At 32.2% G+C, this 14,915-nt stretch overlaps 1 protein-coding gene across 1 annotated transcript in view; it reads left to right on the forward strand.

Moving 5' to 3' along the window:
• The window catches only part of LOC129809660 (small conductance calcium-activated potassium channel protein), a 236,796-nt gene extending 224,702 nt beyond the window's left edge, over nucleotides 1-12,094 (forward strand). Inside the window, exon 16 of the mRNA XM_055859676.1 lies at nucleotides 1,839-12,094. Coding sequence (XP_055715651.1) covers nucleotides 1,839-2,028 — 190 coding nt within the window. The 3' untranslated portion in view covers nucleotides 2,029-12,094. The remainder of the gene's footprint in view (nucleotides 1-1,838) is intronic.
• Nucleotides 12,095-14,915: the final 2,821 nt, after the last annotated feature.

A 14,915-nucleotide genomic window follows, 5' to 3' on the forward strand; every position in this document is an offset into this window, starting at 1 on the left:
GTATTGAAATCTCGAACCCCGCTGCATCAATCTTCACCGCTAATGAATCCGTTATGTACCGATTTTTGAATAATTTTTTTTCGGAAATTATTTTTTTTACTTGACCTTAAGTTTCTTCCTGAGATAGAGGTCAAACGGTAGGAGATATCAACTTCCGGTCTTGGATGACCCCCGTCTATAAGTGGACATTACTTCGGACGGACTTTTTTCTTCCTAATCCTCCTCCATACCCACCTAAAACGATATTTTTCGGTTTATTTCGTAAACGGCACTATAGCTTTTTTTATTTTTCGGATACGTTTCACAGAGGTAGCATAGGCGATCGTTTCGTCCATACATACCTATGACAGGAAAAATCGACATTTTGAATTCATAAAAGTCAAAGACCAATCATTTTGGAGAGCTCATTTTTCAACCGATTTAGATAAATGTGTATTTTTGGAAAGGTTGAAATCGCGAATCCGGCTATGTCAATCCCAATCGGTAATAAATAATTTAAGTAATCAATTTCGATTTCAATTTCGAAAAAGAGAGAATGATTTTTGTTTAGTAATTAAGAATATTAAAAAGATTTTTATTCTAAAAACAAGAGAAGTTCTAAAACGTTGTAGTGATCTTTCAATGTTTGGAAATAGTTTAGCACAGCCTAATACCTTATATTTACAAATTAAATTATCTAAATTCAAGTTTTATAAGTTTTCAAACTTATAAAAAAATGTTTCTAAAATTATATATTTTGTGTGCTTAAAGCCTTAAAGACGGAGGGGATGGGTCTGACATCAGCAACTTCTAACCACCTATCGATATTTAACCTTTGCCGAAACCTACTTGTAGATATCTCTTTCCGTTCTCTCTTCGGAAGTGGTTATACGACGGACGGAACGGACGTCTACGAAAATCGATCTTTAGCGCAAATGGTATCCATGATCTATGAGTATCAAAACGTGTAAATCCAAAATTTGCATCCGATCTAACGAAGTCTGATTTCACCAAGGACCACAAAAACTGAGATTGTAAAGAATCTCAGTTAAAATGTAACGTAAAATTGTTCATAAATGTCTGTCAATTTACACTGTGGCATTACAAAATGCTCGTAAATCGTATAAATGTTTCTAAATGTTTGTAAAAGTTTATACTTTTATCACAAAAATGGATCGTAACGAGCATTTGACGAGAATTTTTTGTTCCTTTACAAACATTTGTTTGTAAATTTTCGTAAATATACAGAAACATGTTCGTAAAGTTTTGTCATTTGTTCATAAAACTTTGTCAGACAAACAAAAATGTTTGTAAAAGAATAGAAAATGCTCAATGCTACAATTTTTATGAAAAAAGTGTACAAGAACATAAATAACTGTTCTGAAATCGTCGTTTTTTTTTCAAATTTGAGTCACAACACTCAAAATTAAATTACCTGCCATTGCCAACGGATAAATCTTGTTTCCTAAACTAGTTCTTTTTTACCCATAAGCCCCATAAGCATCCAATTAAAAAGCAATGCTACAATATTTCTCAATATTCTCTTTCAAAGGTAAAACATGGGATAAATAGCTAAATATGTAAGATGGCTTGGAAGCACTAATTAAGAGCAAGCCACAATAGGTGTTCTCATGGAAATTTCCACCCACATTCATTGAACAATCCTCTGCTTTCTCTCTTCCTCTCTACCATAGGCGATGGTTGAACTATTTGTTGTGGCCTCTGTGTGTTGTTGAAATTGATTTTGGTGGGAATATCTATAGCAAAACTCCTCATCCGGAGGGGCATTTTTTCTCTGAGCCTTTATGTGTGCATGTGCTGGTCTAACGTATAGCATACATATTCAGTTTCTCTTTCAGGAGTGTCCCAGCGGCTGCCACAACACCCGCATATCCGTGGCCAGCCAGTCCCATTCTGCCTCCCATCTCCAGTCGTACCCCGCATCTGGTGCCGGAAACCCTAGTGCCCACCACAGCGGGTGGTGCTACATCACAGGACGTCACAGCGACGATGACCACGAGTCACCAGCCAGACAGGAGTAGTAGCTGAATCGAAGCCAGGTCAGAGCAGCGGCAGTCATCTTCAGATGCCTCCGACTCCTCACTTCGTGATGTCGCTACCACTAAATTTACTAAGCGCCGTGAACGAGCGACTCGTGTGTGAAGTGGATACCAGACACCCCCGCAGTTGTAGGTAAATAAGCTTTCTCATTGTACATAACCTCCTGCCTCAAATTGTTAAAGCAGCGAGAAACAATTTCTAGGGTATCGAACTTGTATTTAGTGCACTGTACAGAGACCATGCATATAGGAATATATAAAACGAGAAAATCCACTAAACACCACATTTCTAAATAAAAACCGAGAGAAACCAATAATACTGGCCGGGTGGAAGTTACCTGGGCAGAAATGTAAACACAGACCTTTTGAAATCAGAAAGCTTTCCTTTTAGACGCAACACCATGGGCTGATGTATAGAGACTATAGGATTACTTTAGGGTTTTTTTTCTGTGTTGTAAATCACTTCATCTCATCCGTTTCTCCTTTTTTTCCACTGATATCTGAGGGGTGGTCTAGTTCAAATCTTTCAAATCCAAACATTTATTTAGGGCTCTGATACTCCATCATTCTCTTGAAATTCAAATGCTGATCAAATATAGTTCAATGAGGTTTCTAAAATCTTAGGAAATGCTATTTCTTTTGCATGTATTTGATATTGTTAGTGGCGCCATCTCTAAGCTACATTTAGATTCAAGAAAGTTTCCAATTAAAACTACTATTAATTTATTTGACATTGATGAAAATGAAAAATTTAATAAAACCTCTATCTCTTTTTGATGGGCTTTAAACCGAATTATTCGATTTACAATAATGCTCATATTAACTTTATTATCTCAATACAATTTGTCAATACAAATCGAATAGCTAATGACTTTAATTAAATAGCTGCGAATTGGTAAATTCTATTTTGATAGGGTAACAAAAGCACTCATAGTTGATCTGTTTCAATATAAATGATATTGAACTGCTATTGAAATTTATTGAAGCTAGAAATTAATTTAATTATGCACTGGAAACTTTAATTGGACTTGGATCTTAAGATTTCTGATGTTTCTGTTTATAATATTTCTATCCCTATAATACTTTACGTAATTATTTGTCTGCTTTTAAATTTGGTAAAGTAATTTTAAATATAATATTAATCATTCTTGTGGAAGAAAAGGTTTCCTGAAGCACCGCAAGTGATGCTTCCATCGAATTTTCTTCTAATGTAAAGCTTTATTAAAGAACTTTACCAAAAAATTATTAAAGTTTCATAGGATTCAATTTTCATTTCAAATATATTTTCAATTTTATTTCATATTGATTTTTCGTAATTGCACTGGGGTAATTTCCCTTCACAGAAGTATCCCAAATGCTTTCCTAAATGAAAATAGCATAATTATATCGATTCGAAATAATTAGTTTCGCTCCCTTTAAAAAAGAATAAAAATGTTCATTTGCATTTATAATTAAAATCACGTTGATTCAATTAAACTTATTATGCACTAATAGAATTTAATGGGTCTTTTACTTCGTGCAGTCAGGTGAACTGTCGCACGAGATTAACATGTATATTTAATTAACAAAGTTCAATTGTTGCGCTTTATTAAATAAACGTTAAACCACAATTTTGTTAATTACTTTGAGAGAGAGAGAGAGATGGATGCATTGGAGCCAAAAAGCCTGCATGGATTGAATACTGGAACACCCATCCCTCCTTAAAAGGTCCATCCTCAATCACAATACATTTCTCATGTGAAAGCCTGGGTGTAGGATGATTTTGTAATTAATCTTAGTGGAATAAAAAGGGGTCATTTGGGATAGGTTGTTACAACAATGTCATTTTAATTACAACGTGATTTTACATGTGGACAAATCCTCATGAGACATCTCCAAAGACATTTGTAGACGGATTTATCGAGACAGCAAACATTGAGTAGCATTTCTAAATTAGCTGAATGGATTTTAACAAATTAAAAAAAAAATAAAAGTTGTAGCACGAAAAGACAAGAGAGTTTCATATATAAAATGTTTTTTAACAATATACACATTAACGAGTTTTTCAAACTCATAAAATTGAGCACTGGAAAGTTTGGACAACTTTAATATAATGCCATTGCAATTTTCCGATTGATCAATCGGTTGAAAAACATACCAATTGGCTCAAAAGTCAATCAGTTAAATTATTTCCAATTAAAGAAATCAATATCATAATTTTAGCATGGAATAAATAACTTTATTTAGTATTATTTTGAGCCTGAGTTTCTTCCAAATTTTCAGAAGATATCCAATATTCGAATTTGGAAAGAAAGAAATTTGGACCAGAATATTATTTAATAAAGATCCATAATTGTTTTTTTAATATATAATATAAATTACATTGCATTAAAGCTCAGCTTATTTTTAAAAATTGTGAAGAAATAGCGTTATCAGTATAGCACCACCTCCCCCTATACAGAAGACTTAAAGAAACTTCTAACAATTCTTACATAAGCTTTTCAAACCAAAAAGAAAGTGTAGAAAGTTTTAAGGAAGTTTAAAAGAAACTTTCAAAACTTGAATAAAATTTCCAACAAAGGAATATTAGGAGTATTAGTAATATTCTGAACGTTTGAATAGTACTTATTTCAAAACGAAAAATATTACAAGTGTCGAAAGTGTTATGGAACAAACTTTTAATACTTTAATTGGGTTTCTAAACGAAAGTTTTAAGAAGTCTTAGAAAATGGAATACTAAAAGAAACTTCCTATACTTTTTTTCAAGCGAAAAATCTTTGAAGAATTAAAATTTTTATAATTTGAAAAAAATGCTAAATAATATTCTTATTATAATTCTAAAATATCGTTAGGTCACAGTAGAGGAGACTGAGGCAGAATTAGACGGCAAATGAAATTTTTCATCGCATATAGGGGAAAGTGACCATGCTTGATACGATCCAAGCTTGATAATAACTGTTTATTTTCTATGTTAATCAATAGTTATGACTCATAGCAATATATTTTAATAGCTGGTGCTAAGCCTCACATTTCCTAAAAAAATTAGGATCCTAGCTCTTTTTTCCTAGTTTCAGGAAGCAAAAATCAAAAATAGGCCCAAAACTGTAATTTCGATACATGATATTTCATAAGTATTTCTTAATTAATGTCGCTGTACAGGAAAACTACTATCATAGGCACATAGAGAGTTCATCAATACTAATATTTATGTAAAAATATTTTTAATTGGTGGACACTGTTTTTGTGGGTGGTAACAAATTCATAAATTCTACTTGTGTCCATCCTATATTTTAAGAAGGGTCCATGAATGATAATTCTAATGTGGCAACTATATCATTAGATGTGATTATTTCATAATTACACCTATTGTAATCCGCCAATTTTATCGACAATTGACATAATCTTCAACCCTGTTGCCTGAATTTTAAAGTTGCAGAATGACATTTTCATGGACTCAAAGTGAAAAAATGGTTTTCACTAGCGCCCTAATGTCATAAAAACATGGCTTAGAAAAATTACATAAAAGTGATTTTAAAACTAATAACCAGTCATATAAACGATTTAAGCAGATAGATTAGAGTTCCGTCTAAATATTGATGTGCAATTTTTTGTATCCGGTGAATTTTTTGCCGTGAAAATGGGCCTCCGAATTGTCGAATCAATTATTATACAGGAAGGCCCCGGACCCAACTTGTATAAAAATCGCTACTGAATTTCCATTTTCTTCTTGAGGAAAATCTAAGGATTTCCAGGAATTATTTGAGGTTGGATTATGAACCTAATATGTAAGTGAGACATTTTTTTGTCATAGTGCAAGAATCGCTTCGGTTTGTGTGTTAATCAGAAAGTAATCACAAACCTTGAACATCATTTTACAGTATCAAGCATGGTCACTTTCCCCTACAGGTTGAGCCAATTGAAGTGTAACCATCTCCAGGGCCCTATAACTTTCATATTAGTAGTCGCAGCGCCTTTATATTTTGCATAATGATAGTTTATTTTATTTGGTATTTGGTAATTTAAGTGGAATTGCTAATTGTTCAACATTCTATTATTCGGATATAACTCCCTTGTGTCCTAGTTTTCCTAATGTAGTGGCTGAAGGACCAGTTTTAACCCAATTTTATACAATTTTGCTCCATTTTTGGTTTTTCGGTTTTGATCTAAAGTGAGTATATACGCGGCTACCAATGCGCTAACCTTTTTATACCTAAAATATCATGTAAGATGTTAAATATCACATAGTATCTTTGTGATCTTAGCCAACTTCCTTAATTTGATAAAAACTTTGTCATTTTAAACTGGAATTCCTCTGGAAAATTTCAAGATCGGTAATATCCCCCTTCTTCGTCTCAATCGATTAGCTCTTTCGAATTTAGCAATTGGCAATGGAATGATATTAGAAGTGCCTAACCATTCCAGTGTTCAGCTTTAAAAATCTGAAAGATGTAACACCATTTCTTAACAAGGAAATCGAGGAGTTTAGTGAGAAAAGTAAAAAAAAAATTAAAATACAAAAACAGCCAGGATAAACCAGAAACAAACTTTAATATTTAGACATTTTTTGTATTTCTTTTTCATTTTGTTTTAATTTTTTTTTTTCATAAATTAGAATAAAACAGAAAAAACGATCTTTTACACATATTTTAGAGAAAACAAAAGAAATGGCGACATTAAATATTTCAAAAATATAAATTGTATAAATTATCTTTAGGTACACCCAAGTGAGAAATTGTCCAAGACAAACTTCTTGCGAATCGCAGAAAAGCTTTACGTTTATATATGATAAAAATGAGAAAAACTGAACATAGTGAAATGGATGCGCGAAAATTGTAGAGAAAATATTGATTGTATGAGATATAGTAATAGCGTAAACACTATAAGTAGGGGAAACTGGGGCACCACCAAACACGGGGTACCACCAAACAGTAATTTTTATTTCTAAACTACTTGAACTATCTCAACCATTCCTTCAGTGCACAAGCATCCCTATAGTGCCTACAAATTCCTATCGGTCTTATCCTCTGATATCCAATACCCGATTAAAAAATCGCAGTGTTTGGTGGTACCCCGTGTTTGGTGGTGCCCCAGTTTCCCCTATATATTTAAAGTGAATGACAACAGTTTATTAAACAATTAAACATCACCCAGACAACATTTTAGTGAATGGATTGAGTGTGAGAATTATTTATTGTTTTAGAGTAAATAAACAATGAGGTTTTTTGGTAAAGGAGGTGCGAAAATAATGAGAAAATAGGGTGCCTGCATAATGCTAAGACATACCAAAAAGATAATTAGGAATTGTAGAGCAAATTTTTTGCTTCATTTTTCCTCAGTATTTTTCCCCTGTGTTCCAATTAATTTCAGAAACAGATCCGCAAAGTTCTCTTATCAATGAAAAATCATTCATTTATAAATTTCTCTTTAGCAGAAAAAAATAATTATTTGAAAATGTCACCTTTCTTTTACTAACTGCCACTGAAGGTTATGGGAAAAATTAAATTGAAAAAGAAATGACTATTATTATTCCTTCCATTCAATTGGCAAATTCCTCTCTACAATTTTTCCTTGAACCTGCCACAGTAATTTTCCCTCCAAGTGGCTCTTTTGAAAAATAATATTTCTTCTGTTCCTTCTTCCTTTTAGCGATTTCATCTTTTTTTTGTTTCACTGCTGAAAACCCTTTCGAGTGCACTGAAATATGAAAAAGCGAATCCTAAAGGTTTTTTTTCTCGAGCAAATCTTCGCGGTAAAAAATGATATTATTGCAATTTGCAATATTGCAATTTTATCCTTTAGAGATATAGAAATACTAAAATTGAATAGATATGCAAAAAAAAAGTTTAAAAAGAAACATAAAACAGTCGTCAAATGCTGTGAGATTTAGTATAAAAGAAAATAATAGTGACAGAGAGAAAATCTCAAAAGTAGCATGAAAAACGTGTTACTCTAAAAAATACAAGACATTGTAATAAAGCGTCGTGTTATCCACAAATGAACAATGCAAAATCATAAGAGATAAAAATATTAACATATTTATATTTCGATATTTCCTTATATTCGATGTAGACCCAAAAAAAAATTATAGAAAATTTTAAAATTGAAGATTCTCTTAAATGTTTCCAAATAAAAATTCGTTGTTTCGTATTTAAAAAAAAATTGTCAGTCTAAGGATCGTTTCAATGTTTCTCAACAGGTAATCAAACAAAATAACCAAAAAGAATGGTAATCTGGGACGTAATAATTTTATCACAATTTTCCGGCGTTTCACTTTTTTTAAAAAGAAAAACTCATAGCAAAAAAAATAAAAGAAAGAGGGTTTGAATAGCAGAAACATGTTAAAAAAAAAACTGACGCACAAAACTTAACAAAAATTGATCTTTCTAACTTAAGTCTAAAAAGAATTGTAGCAAAACAAACTCAATAGACGGTTTCCACAACGTTTTCACCTACAAAGAGAAAATTAACAAATTAGAAGAAAAACCAAGAATATTGATCTAAACTCGAGACGTTTTGTCTTTTGGGAAGACCTGCAATCTTCGATGTAGTTCCGTGGGATTCCCTGAGAATACTGGCAAGTGATTCTCTGTAGATTTTGCTTGAGGTTCCAATTAAGTGTCTGCAGCGACACCGTGGAATTCACTCAAGTGATTTATCATCATAATATGTTGAATGATGACACACTGACTTATTCAATCCCATTGAATTCCAACATACTCGTGTTGATCGATAGCACATGACAAAAACAGGAAACTCTCATGATTTTCACTTAATCCCCTTTTCTCTGATTACTCCGTGACCTCTAACACACCATTAGCCGACAAGGTGCTTCGATAACATTTATTTGATTTTAATTTGTTTATTTCAATTTCTACAAAAAATCACTAAATAATTTTTAATCTATAGAAAAATCATGCAATTTTTAAACGATTTCGAAGAAGATAAAAGAATATAGGAAAAACTGTAGCGGCAGTAAACACGGGGTAATTGTAAACGGGATATGGAAACTTCGTATTTTACATTTCGTATTTTACATGTTCGTATTGCACATTTCGTATTGCGGAAACTTCGTATTCTTACAAAATGTATGAAAGACGAAATGTGAAATACGAAATGGTAAAATACGAAATGTATGTACTAGAATATTCTGTGGGGACACTTCCGGTAATCGCCAGTGGAAATTCATTTCACCTCAAGAAGAAAAACAAATTTTCTGTCTTGCAAAAAACTTTCGTTCCTAAGCTTTTGGACCGAAAGCTCTGGGCAAGACAGAAAATTTGTTTTTCTTCTTGAGGTGAAATAAATTTCCACTGGCGATTACCGGAAGTGTCCCCACAGAATATCCATCACGCCAGCTCATTATTCAACAATGTACTAGAATACGAAGTTTCCGCAATACGAAATGTACAATACGAAGATGTAAAATACGAAACGTGAAATACGAAGTTTCCGCAAACCATTGTAAACACTGCGATTTTTTAAATTAAATGTTGGACTTCAGAAGACGAGACCTTTATAAATCCTGAAGGAATAACCTAACGAAATGATGAACATAAGTTCTTGTAGTGCAGACATAAATACCTGTGTTTACAACTACCCCATTTTTTACTGCCTTAGGGCAGAATCACATTGACAATAGAATGCTCACCGTAGCCATACAGCCATAATTTACGCATTTTCATTGGAATTCTTACGCAAATTTTCCATTACCGTATTACCTTATCTCATACTCGGTGGCACTAGGTGAAAATAATATTTTAAAAAAATTAAGAAATAAAACGAAAATGCGATAAACAGTGAGCAAAAAAAACTGTAAGAGAAATTAATCTTACAATTTTTTACTGTTTTCAGTTTATAGCATTTTCGTTTCATTTCTTAATTTTTTTCTTATATTATTTTCACCTAGTGCCACCGAGTATGAGATAAGGTAATACGATAATCGAGAAATTGCATGAGAATTGCAATGAAATACGGTGAGTATTTTACTGTCAATGTGATTATGCCTTTAATTTCCCTTATGTCGTTCTCATATGAGTTGTTTGTTTTTTATTTTTAAATGATTTTTTTTTAAAAATAATAAAATATAATTTTATTATGTTCAAATAATGCGAAATCAGAATTTCATTCTGAGCAAGTTCTTGAGTAAATAAAAATATTTTTTTTTACTAAACTCCGCCTACAGATAAATTTAAGTCACGCCCCCTGGGTAGATTTTTGGCCAATTAGAGTTGAAAGTGTGGATTTTCTTAAAGCCTGCTTGCAGTTCACTTCTACATGACTCTATCAAACTAAAAAACATTCTTTCCGAATACTATCTTGTTTAACTATTTAAATAAAACATTGCAAATAAATATATTAAATGAGACCGGGGCAAAATTAGTCAGCAAATGAAATTTTTTACTACCTATAATTTGTGGAAAAATGTTTGTGTCAGCCTGATAAAGATTTTCAATGAATAGAACAGGAGGTGTTTAAGTTCTAAACAATAACATCCCATTGACTAAATCTATTTACTCCTGGATAAATCTGCCCCGTTCTCTCCTGTTAGTTTTTGTTTGTATCACTTCTTATTCGTTTGCAGCGACTCTTAAAAATAAACTAGCTCTGTGATAAAAGTCTTAGAGACTTTATACAAACATAAACTCTAAATTTCAGTTATAAATTTTTTATAAAAAAGATTAGACAAAAGGCTTCTAAAAAGTATTTTGTATTTAAGTAATTGTGTAATACAGGTTTCAGACTGGAAGTTTAGCCTAGATCTCAACGGTTTCGAAATCCTAATACCTAAGGATTTATGACTTTTTATCTAATATATCATCGACTCTTAATATTCAATCCCAAATCAAAATTTTCTAAAAAAAAATCTTTTGTAAGAAATTATAGAGAAGTTAATGTGCTGTGTACACACTTAGCCACATTTAAGCCATATATCGGTTTAAGTCGTAAGTTTGCGCAGCCCATAAGCCTCATATGGCTAAACTGTAGGTCAGAAGCCTGTATCTGAACGTTTTTATCAGTGGACTACTGTTTTTCTTTTCAAAGCCACAGTAATTGATCAAGAAGTGACACAAGCGAGCTTTGAGCTTTAAGAATATATGGTTCTATAATATTTTATTTAAAGAATTCATCAGAACTTTGTGGCAAAGAAGGGGCCTCAGTGAATCAGTGGATAGAGTAGTGGATCCATGACTGTGAGGTCTCGGGTTCGATACTGGGCAGCTGCAAAATTTTCAGCTATTGTACTATTAGTCTCGAATTCGTCCAGTGAATGAATGGAAAAGTAATGCCAATGCATTGAGACGATGCATTGGCACAATTTTGACAACAATTTTAAAAGAGTTATCAATTTTTTAATTTTTTTTTTTTTGGCTACAATTTTAAAAGAGAGGTTGGTATAGGAAACAAGTTTCGACATGCAGAGTTCAGTCGAATACAAATACACATTCACTGCCCAGATCCACAAACCGAGGCTGGTTTACCGTGATAGAAAGCGGTACTGTGTGTATCAGAACGCACACAGAGCACTGTGATATAGAACGGGTTTACCCGCCTTGGGGATTAAGATAGAACAGGAGAATGGGGTGTGCATAATGGGCCCAAAAAAGTGACCTGTGTGCAGTATTTCCGAAAGGAATATAACCGACCCATAGACAAATCTTAATCTTAATCTTGTGTCAAGGAAAATATTTCTTATTTTTTTTCTCTTATATTATAAAACAGAAACCAAAATTTTAAATGTGACCTGTTAACAACTAGGTATAATTTGTTAATATACGACAGCTATTTTGCTTCATCCTAAATCACCAAGGCTTGTTTAATCGGACTTTGAGTCTAGAGAGCCTTACTTACATAAAAAATAGACCACACCCTTAAGACTTGTTAAAAAAACAGAAGCGGAAGTACTATTTTAAAACATTATTTTTAATTACCAATTCCTTTGTCCAGATTCTCAACGATACAAAACAGCAGGGATGCATCCAAAGAAAGTTTTTGGGAAATCCTCAGTGGAAAAGAATTAAGTTTCCTTAACCTTATATGCATCTAAAAGCTATTATGATAGACAAAAAAAGACAAAATAATTTGCATAAATATTAGACATCAAAAATGAATTTTCTAAATTCAACCATAGACAGCCACCTTTAGCTCATACAATACACCATTTTCTTATTATATCAAATATATTTTTGGTAAAGTGAAAATTGCACTCTGAAAATCATACTGAGTCTTACCTCCTATGGCTAGGGTAAAAAATCATTCAAATTTCTAAAATCGAAAGCCAGAACGATATGCACCAAAACTCTTTTTTCTCAGTTTCCTATTTTTAAAAGAATTTCAATTGATCAAAGAGCGAAGAAATAAAAGCTCGTGAAGAAGAACATTGCACAATATAGGCCTAGCTTCTGAAGAAGCACGATATTTCTAAATGTTTGCTTTCATCCAGAACTTCGAAATAGAATTAAAGACTGGATTCACAGAGCATTCAATTCTCTAACAATTAAAGATACAACAGAATTAATTTCAACTTATTTTAGTTTATTTTATATCAATTTTAACTTTTGCCCCCTTCCCATACGACCATCGCCGTCTTAGAGCCGAAATGGACTCAGTCTGATCCTCGAAAATATTTAAATTATAAATTTTGACAGTAAAGCGTTAAGTGAAGGAAATTTATGCAAAGGACCTCTAATAAATGTTCTGCATAATCGAAGCCCGTAGTGTATGACAAATTAGGATTAATCGTTACTGAAAAATTTTTCAGGCTGCATGTTCTTTTTTGGGTCCTTAGCGTCGATTTCAACCTCCGGGATTAAGATTAAGATTTGTCTATGGGTCGGCTTAAGCATTTATCGGTTCCACTGCATCCAGGCCACTTATTTAGGCCCATTATGCATATGCACTCTCTATTCCTTACAGTATCTTAACCCCCAAGGCGGTCATTCAGTATCTACATCTCAGCTTCTGTGTGCCTGAGATACACACACACACACACACACACACACACACACAGTTCCGTTCCTACTGCTTACCAGCCCTGGTTGGATCAGTTGCAGTGAATGTGTTTTGTATCGACAGATGTCTTCAAACAAACAAAACTTAATTTTGTACCAGCATCTCTTGCATTATAGGCAGTTCATTGTCAATGCATTGGCATTACTTTTGTCAATGCATTACTTTTCATTTATTAAAATATCAGGAAGTACAACTTAGTCGACCAGTGAAGGAGGTCCTTATTGCAATCTCTGGGCGGAATTTATTCAATCATTGGCGATCAACGAATCGATCACCCATCACACGAGACAAAAGTCCCTCATGAAAAATATACCTTACAGACCTAAGTATTTCTTTTGCTCTTCTCACAAATCATTATAGGGGCGTGGCTTATTTGTTAGTTAGGAAAGCTCTCTAAGCTCCGCCCCTGATTAAATAAAATTGCGGAGGATTTAGTTCCCATGTGGTATCATACACCCTTCTTGAATAGAACTTTTGGAAACATAAATCTGTTTGATTTCGAAAGGGGGCGTGACCTAAAATTGTTGTTGAGCGAAACTTATTTCCAAATAGGTCTTTCTGAAAAGTACGACGTTACATTCATCAATCAAGAGTCTCAAATAAATATTTCATCAACTAATTTTTATTCTCGATTTTTTTCTACAACATTTTAAGTAATTTGTAGTTAAATTTGAAATGTACATCGTGTAAGTACCTTGACTAAAAATAAACTACAGCATAATCCCATATATCCTTAGTACATTTTCTTTCGAATTTTCAAAAAACCAAACACCCTGTAAATATTTAAATTACCATTTTTATGAATAATTCAAGCAATTGTGTAGATGAAAAAGACAAGTTCCCCAATCCGGAATTCCTCCTCAAAAGTCGAACGTTTTGATGAAAAACTGTAGAAATCGCGATTATAGATGTGAAACATGAAAATAGAGAAAACACAAAAAAGAATAAACTTTGTAAATTCGATGATATCAAAGGCTGTCGGGTAATTGCTTTAATTTTGTTCTTGTACGAGAAAGATTGATATGGGAGATTAACGAGTCTCTAATTAGATGTGCGAGATGTTGAATGAAAATATTTAGACATACGTATGATGGAAAATTAACAAAATAAAAACAATATACAAAGAGACATAATGCAAAACCGCGAAGGAGATAAAAAGAAAAAAAAACATGAGTAAAATCAATTCAGTACCTTCATAAGGAATGCTCTTACTAAATAGCGGATAGAAAACAGATAAAAATCCGAGCTATATTATTGAAGAAGAAAAATATAACAGAAGAAACCTTGATAAAAATATTTATTCTATATTCTAGAAGAAAATATTAGATAAAAAAAATTATTACTTGCAATGGAAATTGAAAAGTGACGAGAGAAAATTATTTGAAAAAGCGTGGGTATTCGTAATTTTCCCAACATTGACCAAATTAGTAATAATAATATATTGTAATATATTATTATAAAAAGAAAATCTAGATATTAATTCCTTAAAATAAATTTTAATAATATATAAAAATTTAGGTGAGAGTTAATGAAAGGTTTAGGTTGTGTTTTTTTATTTATTTCTTTGTTCTAAATTTAAAAAAAAAAGAAATTGTTAAATAATTTATGGTGTTTTCATTTTCGAAAACCTATTGAAAGTGATATGGATAAGACCTTATTTTTAATTTATAATTTCATTCACAAGTTACAACCCCAAAACTTAAAAAAAAATCTAATTAACTAACTCTATACCCTCTTTCTAACTATCTAAACTGAAAAAAAAGTATTGAAAATGTACTTCTCAGCTAAACAAAAAATATTGAAATAACAGAAATCCCAATAAATTTAAACAAATAATCCAAGAAGGAATTTAAAAAAACAAAAAATATGAATCTTATTATTAAAAGT

The sequence above is a fragment of the Phlebotomus papatasi genome, chromosome 1, assembly GCF_024763615.1.
Source record: "Phlebotomus papatasi isolate M1 chromosome 1, Ppap_2.1, whole genome shotgun sequence".
NCBI classification, from domain to species: Eukaryota; Metazoa; Arthropoda; class Insecta; order Diptera; family Psychodidae; genus Phlebotomus; species Phlebotomus papatasi.